The sequence below is a fragment of the Petaurus breviceps genome, unplaced genomic scaffold (assembly GCF_028583685.1).
Source record: "Petaurus breviceps papuanus isolate PSGF00001 unplaced genomic scaffold, PetGlider_PUasm1.0 90039, whole genome shotgun sequence".
Classification (NCBI taxonomy): Eukaryota; Metazoa; Chordata; class Mammalia; order Diprotodontia; family Petauridae; genus Petaurus; species Petaurus breviceps.
The window spans coordinates 42373-58240 of NW_027187168.1; the positions used below are offsets into that span (position 1 = coordinate 42373).

Below are 15868 nucleotides of genomic sequence, written 5' to 3' on the forward strand. Positions count from 1 at the left end.
GTCACAAGGCAGTAAACAGAAGAACCAACCAAATTTTTTGCCTCCAAATTCAGCCACTGTCCTGCCCCACAGCACCACATTGCTTGGGGGAACCTTGCAGAGTGTATGCTCTGCTGGTATTTAGGGTTCAAGAATATGGAGTCATTTCCAGCACATGCCAATGGAATCTCCCATTTAACAAGTCCCCAACCAACCCTATGAATGAACATTCTATTCCATTTTCCACTCAGGGGTAATGCAATCTCCCCCAAAAGTGGATCTGACCATGTCACTAAGTGGCTTCCAATCTCCCAAATAGAGTGTTTGACCCTGGTCCCTTTCCATCTCTCCCATCTTTTTACACCTCGCTCCCCTCCTCTTTGCTGGCCCAACTATGACACTCTCATCTCATGACTGCATTGCCCAGGCTGTTCTTCACCATTCACACAGAATGCTCTCTCTCCTTGTTTCTGGCTCCTCACTTCCCAGGCACCTTTTGAGACCCATATCAAATCCAACCCCCTGAGACCATTCTAAATCCCCCTCCCCAATCGCTGGCATGGGCAGCGCCTTCCCTCTTGGTACATCACCGATTTGCCTCGCAGACTGTCTTGCATGCACCCAGCTGCTCAGTGTCCAGCTGCCTCATAGGTCCTGTGCAATCCTGGCTGGCCACTGAAGTTGTTCTGGTTTCAGTCCCTGCCCTTTCTAACAGCTCATACGGGTCTCCAGGGTTCCTCTGAAGCCGTTTCTTTCATCATTTCTTACAGCACAGAAGCACAGTTACCCCATTAGATTCCAGTTCTTTGCTAGAAGTATGCATCTTTATACATATGGACCCTTTTCTTGCTTTGACCTCATCAGGACATAGGAGTAGTAGTCATACCTGGGTTAAAGCACATGCAGAGGCAGAATTTGCTGGGCATAGGTGCCAAGTGCTTCCCAGCATGGGTAGGCCATTTCACAGCTCCACCGGCAATGAATCAGTGTCTGCCTTTCCTTTTTATTCAATTTTGCCCATCTCACAGGTATGAGGGGGAACCTCAGAGTAGCTTTAATTTGCATATCTCTTAGTAGGAACTCAGAGCATTTAAAAAAATATGGCTATTGATAACATGTTTTTTTTTTTTCCTTAGAAAAGTACATACTTATTTATACTTTGGCCATTTATCAGTTGGAGAATGAATTGTTCTTTTAGCCCTTTATCAGTTTCTTACATATCTTGAAAATAAGACCCTTAACAGTGGAACCTTTTATTTTTTTCCTGTTAACCATTTTCTTCCTGATTGGTTTTGTTTGTACAAAAAAACTTTTAAAATTGTATGTCATCAAAACTGTCCATTTTTCTTTTGTGATCTTCACCTTCCCCCGTTAGACCTCCCCCCCGCCCCATACATCTGAAGGGTATTTCTTTCCTGGCTCCTCTAATTTCTGCATTGTGAATTCATCTGGAGCCTGTCTTGATATATGGCACAAAGTGCTGGCCTTCCCAGTCGTTACCAGGCTGCTTTCCAGTTGTCCCAGCAGTTTGTCAAATAGTGAGTTCTTGTCCCAGTCACTTCCATCTTTGGGTTTATCACACTCTAGGCTACTACGTCCACTTGGTTCTGTGGGTTGCAGATCGTTTTCTTAATCAGTACCAAATATTTTGGTGATTACGGACTTTTGAACAATTTGAGGCCTGACACTGTGTTAACTGTCTTCCCTACACAATGCTGTTTCGTTTGGGCATTTAGAAGCATGGTTCTCAAAGGGGCCCAAGACCTCTGGCACTGGCCCACAGACACATAAGGATGGGGCGTGCCATATTTTTGTCATCATACCCCTAAAGCCTGTTTGGTGCTGAATTGTCTTACTGTTCACCTGCATGTTCTTAAGGATTAGACTGTGAGGTCCTTGAGGGCAGGGCCTGCCTTCTTTCTCTCTGTGTATCCCTAGCACTTAGCAATGCCTGGCACACAGTAGGTTATTATATAATGCTTGCTGACTGAATGCATAGAGTGGATGAAAAGCAGTGAAATATCTATCAGCTTACCTGCTCATGGCAAAAAACACCATAAAAGCCACCTCTGGTTCTATCCTTGTTTCAACCAAGATCAGATCAGAAAATGAACAGAAATTTTCTTAGTAACTTCCAAATAGAAGAGATGGAAACTTTAACATCTTAAGAGCTCAAACCATTTCCCTCAACTTAACTGTGGAGACAGAACAAGCATCGGGATGAACCTGGGTGACCTGGAAAGCATCCTGAGGCTTGCAGACACACTGATTTCACCTAACCTGGGGGTGTTGAGCTTTCAATAATTTCAGATGCAGAACCAACGGTCCTCCAGGTGAGGCCTGGAGAGCCCTGACAGGACCCAAGTCCTTTCCAAGGCAGTTGGAACCATATTGATGATGATACCAAGACACTGTAATTTTAGGATGCAAATCAAAGGAAGGCCTTGGCAAGGGGAGGGAGCACTCCCCAACATCGGAACACGAGGAGTCCCAAGACCAAAGTCCAGGAACTTTGGGCCAAGAGTGAAGGGCAGGACCCAGAGGCAAACAGTGCTAGGCACTGCACCTGGCCATCCCAGCCCTCATCTCCTAGAGGTGGGCGCTTCTGCTTTGGGGGAAGGACTGAACTTGAGAGACTTTCAGAGAACATGAGTGCAGGATGTGGGAGAAGCAACCTGCAGGGATGGAAGTGGGACCAAGGGAACACTCTCTGTGGCAGGAGAGATGGAAACCAAACCCTGAGTCCTCATCTGCTGGAAAGGCAGGGGCCTGGGGGTCTGGGTCGTTCTCTATGCTGCCAGATGCAGCTGCTTTGGCTTCACTGTACTTTCTCTGTCAGAGGAAATGCAGGGGGTGCCAGTGCTCAGATCCCTAGACTGAGTCAGGAAGACCTGAGTTCAAATTTGGCTTTAGCTGCTTACTGGATACATGACCCTGGGCAAACCACTCCACCTCTGACTAACTCGGTTACCTCATTTGTAAAATGGGGCCCACGCCAGCGCTCACCCCCCAGGGTAGTTGTGAGCACCCAAGGAGACAATGACTGTAAAACGTTAACTGCATCACAGTGCATGGCATATAGAAGGTGCATAATAAGTGCTTATTCCCTTCCCTACTCCCTGGTTCAAGGGAGGCTCGCCTGGGCAAGTGTTATGTTAGGAAATGGCTGATGGCAGGAGGCATGAATCTTTTTTTTTCAAAGTGAGACAATGGAAGTTTCTTATGGTTTCAGAAATGAGGAGCCTGCCACAGAACTCAGCTTCAAAGAGAGTCTTTGGTTGGCCCGGATGGTCAGAGCCAGCCTCCTCGGGGACACGTGGACATGGCTAAGCACAGGCCGGCAGCGCCTGTGGGGCTCAGCCTGGGAAGCTTCTGCGCTGAGGCCCGACAAGGATGGGCTGCAGACATGTGAACGGTTTAGAGCACAGGATTCCAGGCTTGGCTGATGAAATCTGGTCCTTGGAAGAAGTGAAAACAAATCTCAAGTTTCAAGTGCTGCTTCTCGCCATTCTGATGTTCTGTTTGTGGGTCTGAAAAGCGAGCACTCCACTGATATTTGGGCTTTTGGTCCAGACCTGTGACCGTAGCAGCATGAGGGAACTTCTGGTGTGGACACTCCTGCACTGGTGCTGGAGTAAGTGCCCAGGGCAGGGCTTGAACTCGGCTCTTGCTGACTCTAGGGCTGGTCTGCTCTCTGCTGTGTCCCAGGGTCTCTCGGTTACTGAAGGAGGCATGGACTCCAGAAGGCAGACCCTCTGATGGGGCCCAGCTCGCGCAATCACTCCAGGCAGCGGGACAGAGCTGTCACACACTGGGGGAACTCTGAACAGGATTCTGAACCTGGTTCTTGGCTGACGTTTCTGGGGAAAGTCGGTCTACACATTCTGTTCATTCTTGTGGATCCCAGAGCTTTCTCCTTGTTGGATGGGCTCTGGCAGGACCCTGCTCCTCACAGTCAGGGGGAAGGAGGCTAAACCCCATCTCTAACTGGCAGTATTGCAAGCTTTTATCCCAGATGTCTGTCTGTCTGTCCACTTGCTTTCCCTTCCCTCTCTTCCTGTCTTCTCAAATGCCAAGGGCCTAGAGAAGGAAAAATGTCTCCACTTTTTAAAAAAAGAAATGGAGTATATAAATTACAGGCCACTGGGCTTGACTGGATTCCTGGCAAAATTGCCGAATTCATTATTAAAGGACAGTTTCTGAGCACATAGCAAAGGAAGGGGGGGAGCCCAAAGAACATCAGCAAGGCTTCCAACAGAATGCAGGGCTCTGGGATCCCCAATTCACTTTTGGAAAGATTTCCAGTTGATGCTGGGGATGCAGCTGACTCTGACTGCATCCATCCCTCGCTCTCCCACCAGCCTGTGAACAAAACGGAGAGATGTAAACGGCGGCAATGGGGCAGGAGGCAGAAGCGGCCCAGCGAAGGTCTCGAGGCTGGCATGCAGGGAGCCTTGGAGTTCTCCAACAGGGGGCAGAGTCTAAATCCTACACTGAGGTTAATAAAACTGACTTCCCGAGTACAAGGGGGGAGAGGAGGACGCAATGACTGAATGTAAAAGAGCTCTGGGCACTGGAATGCCGCAAGCTTGATGAGAGTCCAGAGAACATGGCAGCAGGTGAGGATGGTGGCCCTGTTCTAGGCCTCTCCCCAGTGGGGGGGGAGCACCTCTGGAGCTCTGGGCTCGGCTCTGGGCAGCCCCGCAGGGATGACGGCAATGAGCTCTGCGTCTGAGGAAGGCAATCAGGCTGGGGGCCTGGCCCAGTGGGGGCCCAGAGAGGCTTCCACACTGGCACTATGCAGCGCTGTTCACAAAACACCCACGTTCACAAAACAAATCTCACCCACCCTATGACCTACGCCTGGTAAACGCTGCTTTTATGAACTGATTTCAGAACTTAGCAAAAAACCCACTCTTATAAAGAGCCACGATGCAAAGGCCTCGTAAAGTCAGACCCTAGTAATTCTCAGGGAAGAAGCTGAGACTGATTTCTGCCCCGTCCTCTTCCCTCTCGGAGGCTCTCTGCTTCTCCGGAGAGCTGCCTCGGCCGTGCACTCTTTCTGTCTTCCTCTTTCTCCTGTGCGTGTACACGGCAGCAGGCGTCTTTTCTGCCTCAGGATGGAGATCCCCGGCCTCTTCCCTTTCCAGGGCCAGCTGGAGGCAGCTGTAAAACCTGCCAAGAGATAAAACATCAGCCAGCAAGAAAGCGACAACAAGATGCGCTGCCGAGGGCTGCTGGGACCGGACGAGCATCCGGCCGAACCGCCGAGGGCTGCTGGGACTGGACGAGCATCCGGCCGAACGCCTGGTGCTGCTCTCGTACGGTGTGTGCCCGGAAGCCAAACAAAAATGTCAGCTCCTTGTTATCATTTCCACCGCGAGGTGGGATAGCACGCCAGAACCCTCACCCCCACCCAGGCTTGGACTCTAACAGCCATTTAAGGTTCCTTGACATTAGCCAAGAAATGGGCTGGGGGTCTGTGGCCCCCAGCCCGGTGAGAAGATGCGCTTCTTGGGAGCAGGGACCGTCTCATTTTTACCTTCTTGAGTGGAAGCGCCTGCTGAGGCCATGACTACCCACCTTCCACACTATGGGAGAGGGTGACTAAAAGAAGGCACAAAGGCCATTATGCTGCGTGCCCAAGAGTGTGTGCAGCTGTGCCCAGGCAGGGGATGCTCGGCTACGGGGCCCACGTCCGTCCCACCGAGGCGTGACCTAGCATGGGTCACCCAGCCTTCCTGGCCTGGGCCACTTCCTCTGCAAAGTGAAGAGGCCAGAAGAGGCAAGCCCAAAGGCACCACCCAGCTCCGCAGGTGGATCCCAGTCTGCAGGAATGGCCAGGACTGTGAATACAGACACAGTGGTCGGGGCCCTGGCCCGGAGTCAGCACCCTAGCTCAGTCACCTGAGGTCAAAGTGACCTCAGGCGAGTCACTTTACCTCAGGAGCCAGTGTCCCCTTCTCCAAAGGGGACGCTATTCCTCACCTCCCTGTGATGCCCATCAGACAAAAAAACAACTTAGGTAAGGCATCTGGCAAGTGTCAAAGCAGCCCGCCAGTCAGCGTTTATTAAGCACTTGCTGTGTGCCAGGCGCACACCGTGCTGAGCGCTGGGGACACTGGGGCCTCTGAGGAGCCCGTGCTGGAGAGGACTTGGGCACAGAGAAGACACAGCTCAGCGGGAGCTGAAACCCCCGGAGGGAGGTGAGCTCAGCAGACTCAGTGGCTGAGGGGGCTGGGAGGAGTGCAGGGAAGGCACCGCGAAGCCAGACTTGCTCCCTGTCATCTCACCCCCCCAGTGGCTAACACGGTGCCCAGAGCCTGTCCTCCCCTCCCACATGGACTCAATGGGCTGCACCCTCCCTCCTCACCCATGACTAACTGTGCAGGTGTTAGAGACGCCCTCATGGCCACAGACAGCGAGATCTCTCATCTGCTCATTCACAACACAGAGCAGTCTGTCTGAATCTTCTAAAACGCCCTACCATACGCAGAGATTTGCGAGCCCCAGAATGGGTGGCCAGAGAGCTCCCACCTCTGTGCCCTGTGGTGGACAGTGGCTGGATCACCTGGTGAGGGGGACCTCTAGGGCGGGGCTCCTCACCTGTCTGTCAGCTCTCCTGGAGAGAGCCCACACGCCCCCCATCCCTGCACTCAGCCTCCCCGTTAGAGCGGTGATACTTTTACCTTTCTAGCCTCACTGCTTAGCACAGGATGTGGCCCATCAAAAGGCACTTGATAAGTGCTTATTAACTGAGTGCTTGGTGGTGAAGCCCATGGGTCCTTCCTGAAAGGCGCTAAAAGACATAAAACGCACAGAAATACAAGGGAAGGCAAATGTACTGGAAGTTATTGGACCTCAAACTTCAGACCTTCACTCCAACGGCTTAATTAACACAACGACGTCCCGGTCCGGGGAAGCCCAGCCCTTGTGAACCCTGCCCCTGGGGGCCTGCTGCTCTGGGGCCCAGGGCCTGGAGTCTAGAAGACCTTAGCCTCAGACCTTGCCAGACGCATGACCCTGGGCCAGTCACCTGGCTTCTTCCTGCTTCCCAGGGCGGTGCCAGACATGGCAGGAGCTGCCTAGACCTTAGCTGCCCTCACGCTGCCTCAGGGAGCAAAGGTTTCCCGAGTGCCACCTCTTCTGGTCCTCCTGAAGGGTGACTTTGAGCACAGCAAGGCGCTGTCACCAGTCCATCTCTGCGGACAAGGATGGGCGTCGGGCTCCGGCCCGTCTGAAGGGGGAAGGCCCTCCTGCAGTCATAGGAGGACGAGGCTTTCCCTGGCCAGGCTTCCAGCCACCACCCCCTCTCACGATCCCTAAGCCCGCGCTCTTCTCTGCTGGGCAGGGCTCATTTCCCTGCTTCCTAGAGTCTTCCATCCGCAGGACGGTGGTACTGTATGGTGTCGGACGCAGTGGCCTCTTCCTGTCCATCCCCCCCAAGGCCACATGCCCCATGTCAGGGGCTACCACTCAGACTTCCCTCGGGCTAGCCACACGCTGAGAACTTTGAAAGGGGCTCATGGTAAATAAGAGGAAGAAAGCCAGCCTAGAAGCACACCTTGAAAGGCAGTCCTGGAGGCGATTCTCTGCACTAAACAGCCCATTCCCAGATAACGGAAGATGGATGAGATGGTGAAAAATGCTTCCTCTCCAGGCCCCACGGAGAGGATTCACACTCCGGGCAAACTGTCTTGTCAAACACATGGATAAGCACAATTAAACACCGACACATCATTCATCTTCTCCTTAAAGGGTTTAACGATTCACCCCAAGGCTGTGTGCATGTGGGGAGGAGACCTAAGAGTCCACAGGGAAAACGCCAGTACAGAAGGTGCTGTGGGCAAGGCATCCTCGAGGAGGGATGCTCGGCTCCTGGGGGGCCTGCCTCACCTTCCCTGAAAGGCCCCCTCTGGGCAAACTGCTCAGGCTGGCAAGGTTTCCCCGTGGCATGAAGCGTGTGCCCCTGAAGCTGGGCTTGGGGCCGCGCGAGGCTCACGGCGTGTCCTTGGCTCGGCTCCGTGTGAGGGTGGGCGTGATGGCCAGGTTGGGGAAGGGGAGCCACGGCGGCATCCATGACCGAGCAGGACCATGCTATCACAGTGGCTTTAGCTTCTGAAATGGGGGCATGGATTTGTGGGAATCTTCCCTAATATCCAAGACGGCGGTGCGCCTGTGGACTTGAACCTCGGAGCTTTGGACGGATGTGGCCACATCACATATTACAAGAAAAGAAACAGGAGGCTCCAGGCACGACTGCCCCACGCCCATCACTGCTTGCCTCTGTTCTTGTGACGGAAGGCGTATGCACAGCAAGGGTACAAGGCCACCTCATGCCCACCCTAGAGAATCCTGAATTAGTCTCGGGGAGGGCGAAAGCGGCTACTCTGGCATGGCTGCCGCCGGGGCCCTCATGGCCAGATGGGATCCCAGGCCCACAAAGACAGGGAACTCCGAGGGCCTGGAAGCCGCTGGGGGTCAGGCGTCCTTTGCTCCACTGATCGTCTCTACGGAGCCCTGGCCGCTCTCTAGTGCACCCATCCAACTTTTTTCTTTTTCAAATGTGGTCCTCGTTCCAAGCAGCTGTTTCAAGGGCCCCAAGAACGTCATATTCATAAGGGGTCACAAAAGGAGCCTTCTCTCCTCATTGCAGTCACACTGATCAATCCCACCACAAGGCAGGGTGACTCAGAGGAAAGAGGCACAGACCTGGAGTCAGAGGACCCAGGGTTCAAATCCTGGCTCTACCACTTGCCACCTGTGGCATCCTGGGCAAGCCCTGCTCCCTTTAGCTCTAAAGTGGCCCCAGACTGGACCACACGACCACTTGGGTCCCTTCCACACTTCAACCTAAGCTCCTGCAAGCCTAAACTGAGATGAGGCACGAAATCATTTTAGGGATTCACATGCTTATGTGGTTTCTTCATTCTCTTATGTTATCATGTCCATGATAAAGCTTCGCCCCGCTCCCTACTTTTCAAAGCCTCTGGCCTTTCTTCTATTCCTCTGAGCCTTCTATTTCTGGGTCTCCAAGAATTTCTTGGTGTTTAAATCAGATTTTCTTCATTAGGTTTCTGCCTTCATCATTTTTAATTTTTTTATTATGCACATCTGAATGCTCGACTCTCTGGGGCTATATTTTAGCACCGAATGTTTGATTACGGCACTCATCAAGTTTTTATTTTTCACCCTCGAAGAGCTATTTTTTCTTTGCATTTGGCAGAATGTACAGCGGATCCTGAGAGCTCCCCTAATTTGTTCACACTTTCAGAATTCGTGTGTAATCTTCTAATCAGTACCTTAAAGTGTTCTTTACGTTTCTCTAATTTTTTCTACTGGTGTCAAATGATGAGCAGAGCTCTCAATAGCATTTATAATTGTAAAACTTCTTAAATGATTTCCAGCATGTCGTCTAAAGCAGTTTGATTTCAGAGTTGGTGAACGGGGCCCAAATGCCTTCATCAGCACGTAGCCAACCTAGGCTGGCCAATGGAGAGGATGCCCGCCTTGAACCAAGGTCAGAAACCCATGTGGATCAATACATCAGAAACTTGGAGTGAAAGTGGTATAAGGACCCACACTAAGTTCAAACTCAGATACCTGCAAGAGTGGGGAGTCTGTTCCCACTGTGGGCACCTGACCCGACTTGGTGTGGTCACAGCCTTCCAGGGCCAGCGAGGCCAGCAGCCTCCAGAACGCATCTGTCCACACTGGGCCACTCAATTTCACCCTGACCCTAGGCCCCGTCAGCCTCTTCTCTGTGGCCATAAGGGCAAACTGGGCAAGAGGTGCTGACTCATCCTGCCGTTGCCCACTGTTACTGCAGGAGAAATGGAGATGAAGCCTCCAATGATGACAGGTCAGCAGCACAGTCTTCTCTCACCAAAGGCGAGGCGTTAGCATTTGAAGCGATCAGACATAATGCAGTTAAGGAGATATCACAAAAGGAGAGCGCGCCAGAGCTCTGCAGGCCAGGAGGCGTCCTTCAGGTAAAGCAGGAAGGAGTCGGAAACCCCAGGGTGAGATGGGGGTTCTTCTTTTAGAACGTCAGGGCCACCCCAGGCCTCCGGCCGCTCAGGACAGGCTGGGCCTCAGCTCCAGTGCTTGCACCTATGGCTGGAGGTACGCTGGACGGATGTGGCCTGAGAGTGAGGACCCCGCCCAGGGCAAGAGCCTGCATTTCCTCTGGGGGCCATGGACCCTGTGCCTTCCCCACTGGGGAGGGGCTGGCCTCCATCTTTAAGCTCCTTCCCTGGTGTGGCTCCAGCCCTAGCCTTCTAAAGTACACGGCAGCCACAGGACCACTGAATGGGCAGTCCACGTCTGACCCTGGCCTTGAACAAGCCTCGGTGCCCTTCCCCACTCCCCTGAAGCATCATTTGTCCATCTGTCTCTTTGTTATTGGTTTAGGGACCCCAAGGGCAGAAAGGAGGGACGAGCTTTCCACAATCTATAATCTACACCAGAGGCAGACCATGAACTCAGATCTTTCTGACACCACTGTGAGCCGCTATCACTTAGGTTATGCCATCTTATGGTCTTCACACAGGGAAGTGTGGAGGCAATCTCCTTGGCTGTGGAGCGTGAGCAGAGTCCTGGGAGGAAGAACGAGGGGCTGCCTTTCTCTGGCTCTGTTTCCTTACCTGACTCCCAAGGGAAGGCGACGCACAAGCCTCCTGAAGGGCAAAGGTCCCAATTCTCACGTTCAAAGCTGGCCTAGAAGGCTCAGGACAGGAGGGAAGGGGCTCAGGCACATACCTTTCGATTCTTCTCTTGTTTTCTTCCATTTTCTGATTGGCTACGTTCAACAAGAAATCAATGTATTCCTCAGTCACCATCAGTCTTCCCTCGTGGCTCAACGGGACCTCCAGGCCGTGCGTGCTCCGGACAGCCTGGGAACACAAGTGATCAGGAGGTGGTCAGGATAAGTGCACCGGGGTGAGGGAGCGAGGCTGCCCAGTGACGGGAGAGATCTGGAAAGGTAGGCAGGGCGCTGGTGGGAAGGGCTGGGGCCTCAGACAGGCAGAGTGCTGGCTCAGTGAGGCCACTGGCAGAGTCCCGTGAGAGGCCACGAGGGACGAGGAGAGGGGACACAGGCACAAGGTCTTGTGAAGAAAGAAAGAGCCGGGAACAGAGCCCAAAAGAGCAGGCCCCCAACGAGGCCCGGCAGGAGTGTGTGGTCAGAAACGCCACTGAACATACTGACCGAGCTTTTCAGTCCATCAACCATTTCTGGAGCATTGTAATCTGAAACAACAGATGGAAACAGCCCATAGACCAACCGCAGGTCCTTTTGGAGCAGGAGTTAAAAAGCGGTATCTGGCGGCACATGATCAAGGCCAACCAGGGGAATGCTGCAGAATCAGAGCCCTTCGCCCTCCAAGGGGCTGACACCACCACTCAGGGAGGGCCTGGCCAGAGAGGTCTCCAGGGAGAGCTGGGACTGGAGCCAAGCCTAGAGCTGAGGAGGGGTCATGGGGGTGCCTCTGCCTGGGAAAGAGGCTGGGACCAAGAGCGGCGGAGTGGGCAGCAAAGGGCTCAGGGCTGGGGTCAGCGGCAGGAAGCCCGAGTGCCTTTCCCCTTTCACCCTCTCTGCAGCTTGGCTCAAGGCCTTCCCCTGGCCCCGAGGGCACCCCCTCAGTGGTCCAGCCTGCAGTGACCACCCTCCCTGAGAGCACACGGCCCTTCTTGATGTGTGACCGATCCCACACGGCCCAGCCTTGTATCTCAGCAGCACTCTAGTAAAGCCGCCATTTCTACAGTGCCTGGAGATCTGCAGAATGCCATATAGTCCTCCACTGGGTCCCCCACCACAGCCCTGGGAGAAAAGCACTCTCAGTCAACTAGTCTATAAGCAGTAATTAAATAATGAGGACAAGGATGGCTGATCTCTATACGGGGCCTACTGTGTGCCAGGCACGGGCCAGACACATTTCCTGTCTTCCCACTGGATCTTCACAGATCCTGTAACGTCCCATTTCACAGATGAGGAAAGTGAGGCCCAGGGTCGCTCAGCAAGACAGCATCTGGGGCTGGACTGAACTTCCCCATCTCAGACCCGGCCTGTCCGGCACAGCAGTGTTCTTTATGGGCCCCTACTGTGTGACCCGCCAAAGGGCTGCGAAGGCAAAGGTGCAACGGCCCAAGGAGCCCAGACTCTACACAGGCAAACATGGCCCCGATCAGTGTACATACCCGGGACACCAACAAGACCCAAGTGCACGAGGGGCATCAGGGAAGTCGGTGGGCCTTAGACTCTGGCTCCTTGCCTGCCTCCTCCCTGGGGTCAGCTTCTCTAGGCACTGCCTGGGTCCTGGGCTGGAGGAGAGGGGCAGGGTCTAAAAGGACCCAACAGGCTGAAGGCAAGATGAGGCAGGATGGGAAGAAAGGCAAAGGCTCACCCTTGTTCTTCAAAAATCAACCTAGTAAGGCCCCTAATGGGAAAGCATGGAAAGGAACTCATGTGAAGAAAATCTGAAGGTCTTAGTGGGCCATACAAATGAGGCCTCAGCTGCTGGCCGCCATAAGTGTCCTCCTCGCCCTGGGTGCATCCTCCTATGCTGCGGTCAGACACATCTAAACCAGGGAAGGGCGGAAGCTGTACTGGGAAGGGCCTGGGAGCCACGAGGGGCAGGGAGGGCAGGAAGAAGTGATTGGGGCAGTGACACACCGGGGGCGCCACAGTGCCCAGAGCGCCGGACCTGAAGTGGGCAAGGTTCATCATCCAGCCTCGGACACTTCTTAGCTGGATGACCCTGGGCAAGTCACTCCACTCTCTTTGGGTCAGTTTTCTCATCTGGTAAATGAGCTGGAGAAGGAAATGGCAAACCAGTCCAGTGTCTTGGCCAAGAAAACCCCAACCAGGGCCATAGAGGGTTGGACGTGACTGTAAATGACTGACCAACAACCACTCAAGAAAAGCCTCCCATCAAGTAAGGCCGCCCCAAAGAGCCCGGGAATTCACACTCGTGCCCGGCTGGGGCCGCACGGCCTCTGAGGCCTCTGGAAGCTCGGGCAGCAGCGAGCCCGGGCAGACAGATGCCAGACAACCCTCTCAAGGGCTCACAGACATGAAAAATCCTCCGTACCAGCATTGTCTTCCCTCTTTTCCCAACGGTGATGCCAGAGTTCCTGAATCCAGAATCCACAGCCACCGAATGCTATGGGAGAAGAAGAAAGAGTTACTTTTAGCTCTCCTGGCCGGCCCCTACTGAGCTCCGCTAAACGGCGAACGTCGAGACGCTTCCAGGAGCTAGTTAACAGACACGTCGCCCACCGGGATTTCTTTTAAAAAGCCTTCATGGTATTTGCGTGGGAAGCAGTGAGACACCAAGCTGGACGGGTCAGGAGGACCATGCCCTGAAGGGGCAGCTCTGCCAATGCCTTAGAGCAGGGCTATGACACTAGGCTGAGAGCCTAGCCCAGTCCTGCTTACCCCAACGTGGCCCGAGGAGGGCTTTCTTAGCAAAGATGCCATTCCCTTCCCCAGCTGTCCTCATTTCCTAGTAGAGTGACTTGTCCAGGATCACACGGCTAGTAAATGTCTGAGGCTGCATTTGAACTCGGATCTCCCTGACTTCTGAGGCAGCACTCTCCTGTCGCCGTGCCTGACATTAGGTCATCTTTCTACAAAATGATACTAACCATAGGCAGGACATAAACTGTAAGTTTTTAAACCTTTCTCTTTCTTCCGTCCCTCCTACCCCCATCTAGCTCTTTCCTCTCCATCTCTGGGAGCTGCCCCTTCATAAACAGTGCTGGGTTTTCCCTAATTCGCCATTCTGGCCCCTTAAGGACCAGCAAGAGGCCTCTCATCCACAGAAGGAGGACCTTGCATGTGGTTCTCCCAGCCCAAGGATTCTAAATGGCCCCAAGCTAACTGTGGTGGGGGAGCCAATGGGGAGGGTCTGAACCACCCCAGGCCATCACTAAAAGGTGAAACGGGCAGCACTCTGGGCCAAAGGGAGGAGGCGTGGGGGCCCTCAGCTCTTTCCTGGTCTTTGCCACTGGCCCATGGGCCTGATTTCCATAAAGCCATCTCCGGGAGTCCTTCCTGTTGGCTGCAGTCAGAGGCAGGATGGGGACACCCATCTCAGGTCTGGAGGCCCAGAGGCTGGACTCCAGGGAGGCCGCCATCCAGGGCAGACTCAGTCCACACAGTCGGCGTAGGATGGAAGCTTACTAGGTGTGGACCAAACGTATGAAAAATGACCAGTCAGATAAGAACAGAAGTCAAAACTGTAAGGACGCTTCCCTCATGATCATGCAAACAATGGGGACAGACACCCTTCAACAGTCACAGAAAACCCCTCATTGGATTCGCCTTTTTGTGGAATTCCCCAGGCACAGAAAACTGAAGGTTTAAGCCTGGCAGCAGAGGTGGAGAGCGGGGAGGCCCCGCCCCTGAGGGCCTGCTACAGAGGCCTCTCCTTTGGGCTGCAGCTGGACGCTCACCCGCACCTACTGCCCACCCCCGGAGGCCGCCTTTACCAGGACTTGGGCATCCTGCAGCTGCCGACACTGCACGTGGAGAACAAAGGGCTCGAACTTCAGCACGGCGTCCCCTTGGGCTTCCTTCAGCGCAGAGAGCTGGAGAGGGGAGCCAAAGGGGCGGGAGGTCAGGGAGGGGCCCTCCCAGCGCGGGGCTGACCCCGCAGCCCGAGCCAGGCCTGACCCCACAGCCCCGGGCCTGACCCCGCAGCCCTGGGCATCCCCGGCCCTGACCCCGCAGCCCTGGGCATCCCCGGGCCTGACCCCACAGCCCCCGCAGCCCCGGCCCTGACCCCGCAGCCCCCGCATCCCCTCTGCAGCCTGCCAGCCCAGAGCGGGCTGCAAGGCTGGGGCAGTGCGCCCCTGACGCTGATGAGCAGGCCCAGGCGGCCTCCTCAGCCAGTGCCGGGGGTGTCAAGGTCCCTCCCCGGCAGACTCAGCCCTCGCTTCTCTTTGGGAGCCTTCGCAGCCTCCAGGTACGTTCCCCTGCCCCTCTCAGGGGTCACCCACACGGCTCCCGCCCCTCTCCCACAGCCCAGGGCCCGGCCCTCACCAGGTCCCCCGCGGTGCAGCGCCCGTGCGTCACCAGCAGCCAGGGGCGCTTCTGCTTCTGGGGCTCGCGGCCCTCGGGGCCCTGGAGGAAGGAGACAGAGCTCAGGCCCCCCCAACAGCCCGTCCCCCCAGGCAGGGAGGAACACTGTGGGGGAGGGCTCCCCACGCGCCCTGAGGGGCTGGCCTCCTACCAGGGCCCGGACATCCGCACGTGGGCGTCATCCCACCCTACAGGGGGCGGGGCCGCCACGAGCCAGAGCAGAGGGTCCATCCAGCTCAACCCCCTCCTCTGACCCGGGAAACTGAGGGCCAGCCCCTGTCCTGGGATGGGCGAGGACACTCAGGGGCTGAACCTTGACCCTGGGCCCCTCCCCCGCCAGATCCAGAGCTCCTGCCTGGGGCCTCTCTCAATACACAGCAGCTACTTTGTAGCAGCAGGGGCCCGCATTAAATTACTTGGTGTCACAGGCTGGGGGGGGGCCTGGAAGGGGCGGGGCCGGAGGAGCCAGGACGCGGTTTCCATGGCCACGCCAGGCCTGCCGCCAGGAGGGGGCGAGGCGGGACGGTTTCCATGGTAGCGGGAGGCGGGGCGGGGCCCGGCACGGGGCAGCCGCACTCACCCCGTCCAGCAGCAGGATGCGGCCGGCGCAGGAGCTGGTGGTGAAGAACTGCTCGCGGGCGTTCAGCAGCCGCACCAGCTCCACCACGTCCTCGTCCACGCTGCCCTTCCGGCTCAGGTCCGCCTTGCTCAGGCTCTGCGTCTTCCACTTCGGGAACTCGCTGGAGCGGTCCATGAGGACGCGGGCCAGGCCGGGGCGTCGGCGCTGCGCTGACGCCGGAGCTC

At 55.3% G+C, this 15868-nt stretch overlaps 1 protein-coding gene across 2 annotated transcripts; it reads right to left on the reverse strand.

Moving 5' to 3' along the window:
• Positions 1 to 962: 962 nt before the first annotated feature.
• On the reverse strand, positions 963 to 15862 carry TYW3 (tRNA-yW synthesizing protein 3 homolog). Of its 2 annotated transcripts, XM_069107425.1 has the most exons (7): positions 15645 to 15862; positions 15026 to 15106; positions 14473 to 14571; positions 13071 to 13142; positions 10741 to 10874; positions 4895 to 5154; positions 963 to 4341 (listed from the first exon to the last, which is right to left on the reverse strand). In XM_069107425.1, the coding sequence occupies exons 1-6, from the start codon at positions 15816 to 15818 to the stop codon at positions 4938 to 4940; spliced, it is 777 nt and encodes a 258-aa protein (XP_068963526.1). In that variant the 5' UTR covers positions 15819 to 15862; the 3' UTR covers positions 963 to 4341; positions 4895 to 4937. The 2 variants fall into 2 exon arrangements, with proteins under 2 accessions (XP_068963526.1, XP_068963527.1); XM_069107426.1 differs by lacking the exons at positions 963 to 4341; positions 13071 to 13142 and having other exon boundaries at positions 4348 to 5154.
• Between the last annotated feature and the right edge of the window lie 6 nt (positions 15863 to 15868).

Excerpts from the sequence above, each read along its gene's own strand:
- TYW3 (XM_069107425.1), bottom strand. The coding sequence starts at position 15,818 with ATGGACCGCTCCAGCGAGTTCCCGAAGTGGAAGACGCAGAGCCTGAGC. Across the intron at positions 15,107-15,644 it reads GCATCCTGCTGCTGGACGGG|GGCCCCGAGGGCCGCGAGCC; the intron begins GTGAGTGCGGCT and ends TCCTTCCTCCAG. Across the intron at positions 13,143-14,472 it reads TGCAGGATGCCCAAGTCCTG|CATTCGGTGGCTGTGGATTC; the intron begins GTAAAGGCGGCC and ends CTTCTCCCATAG.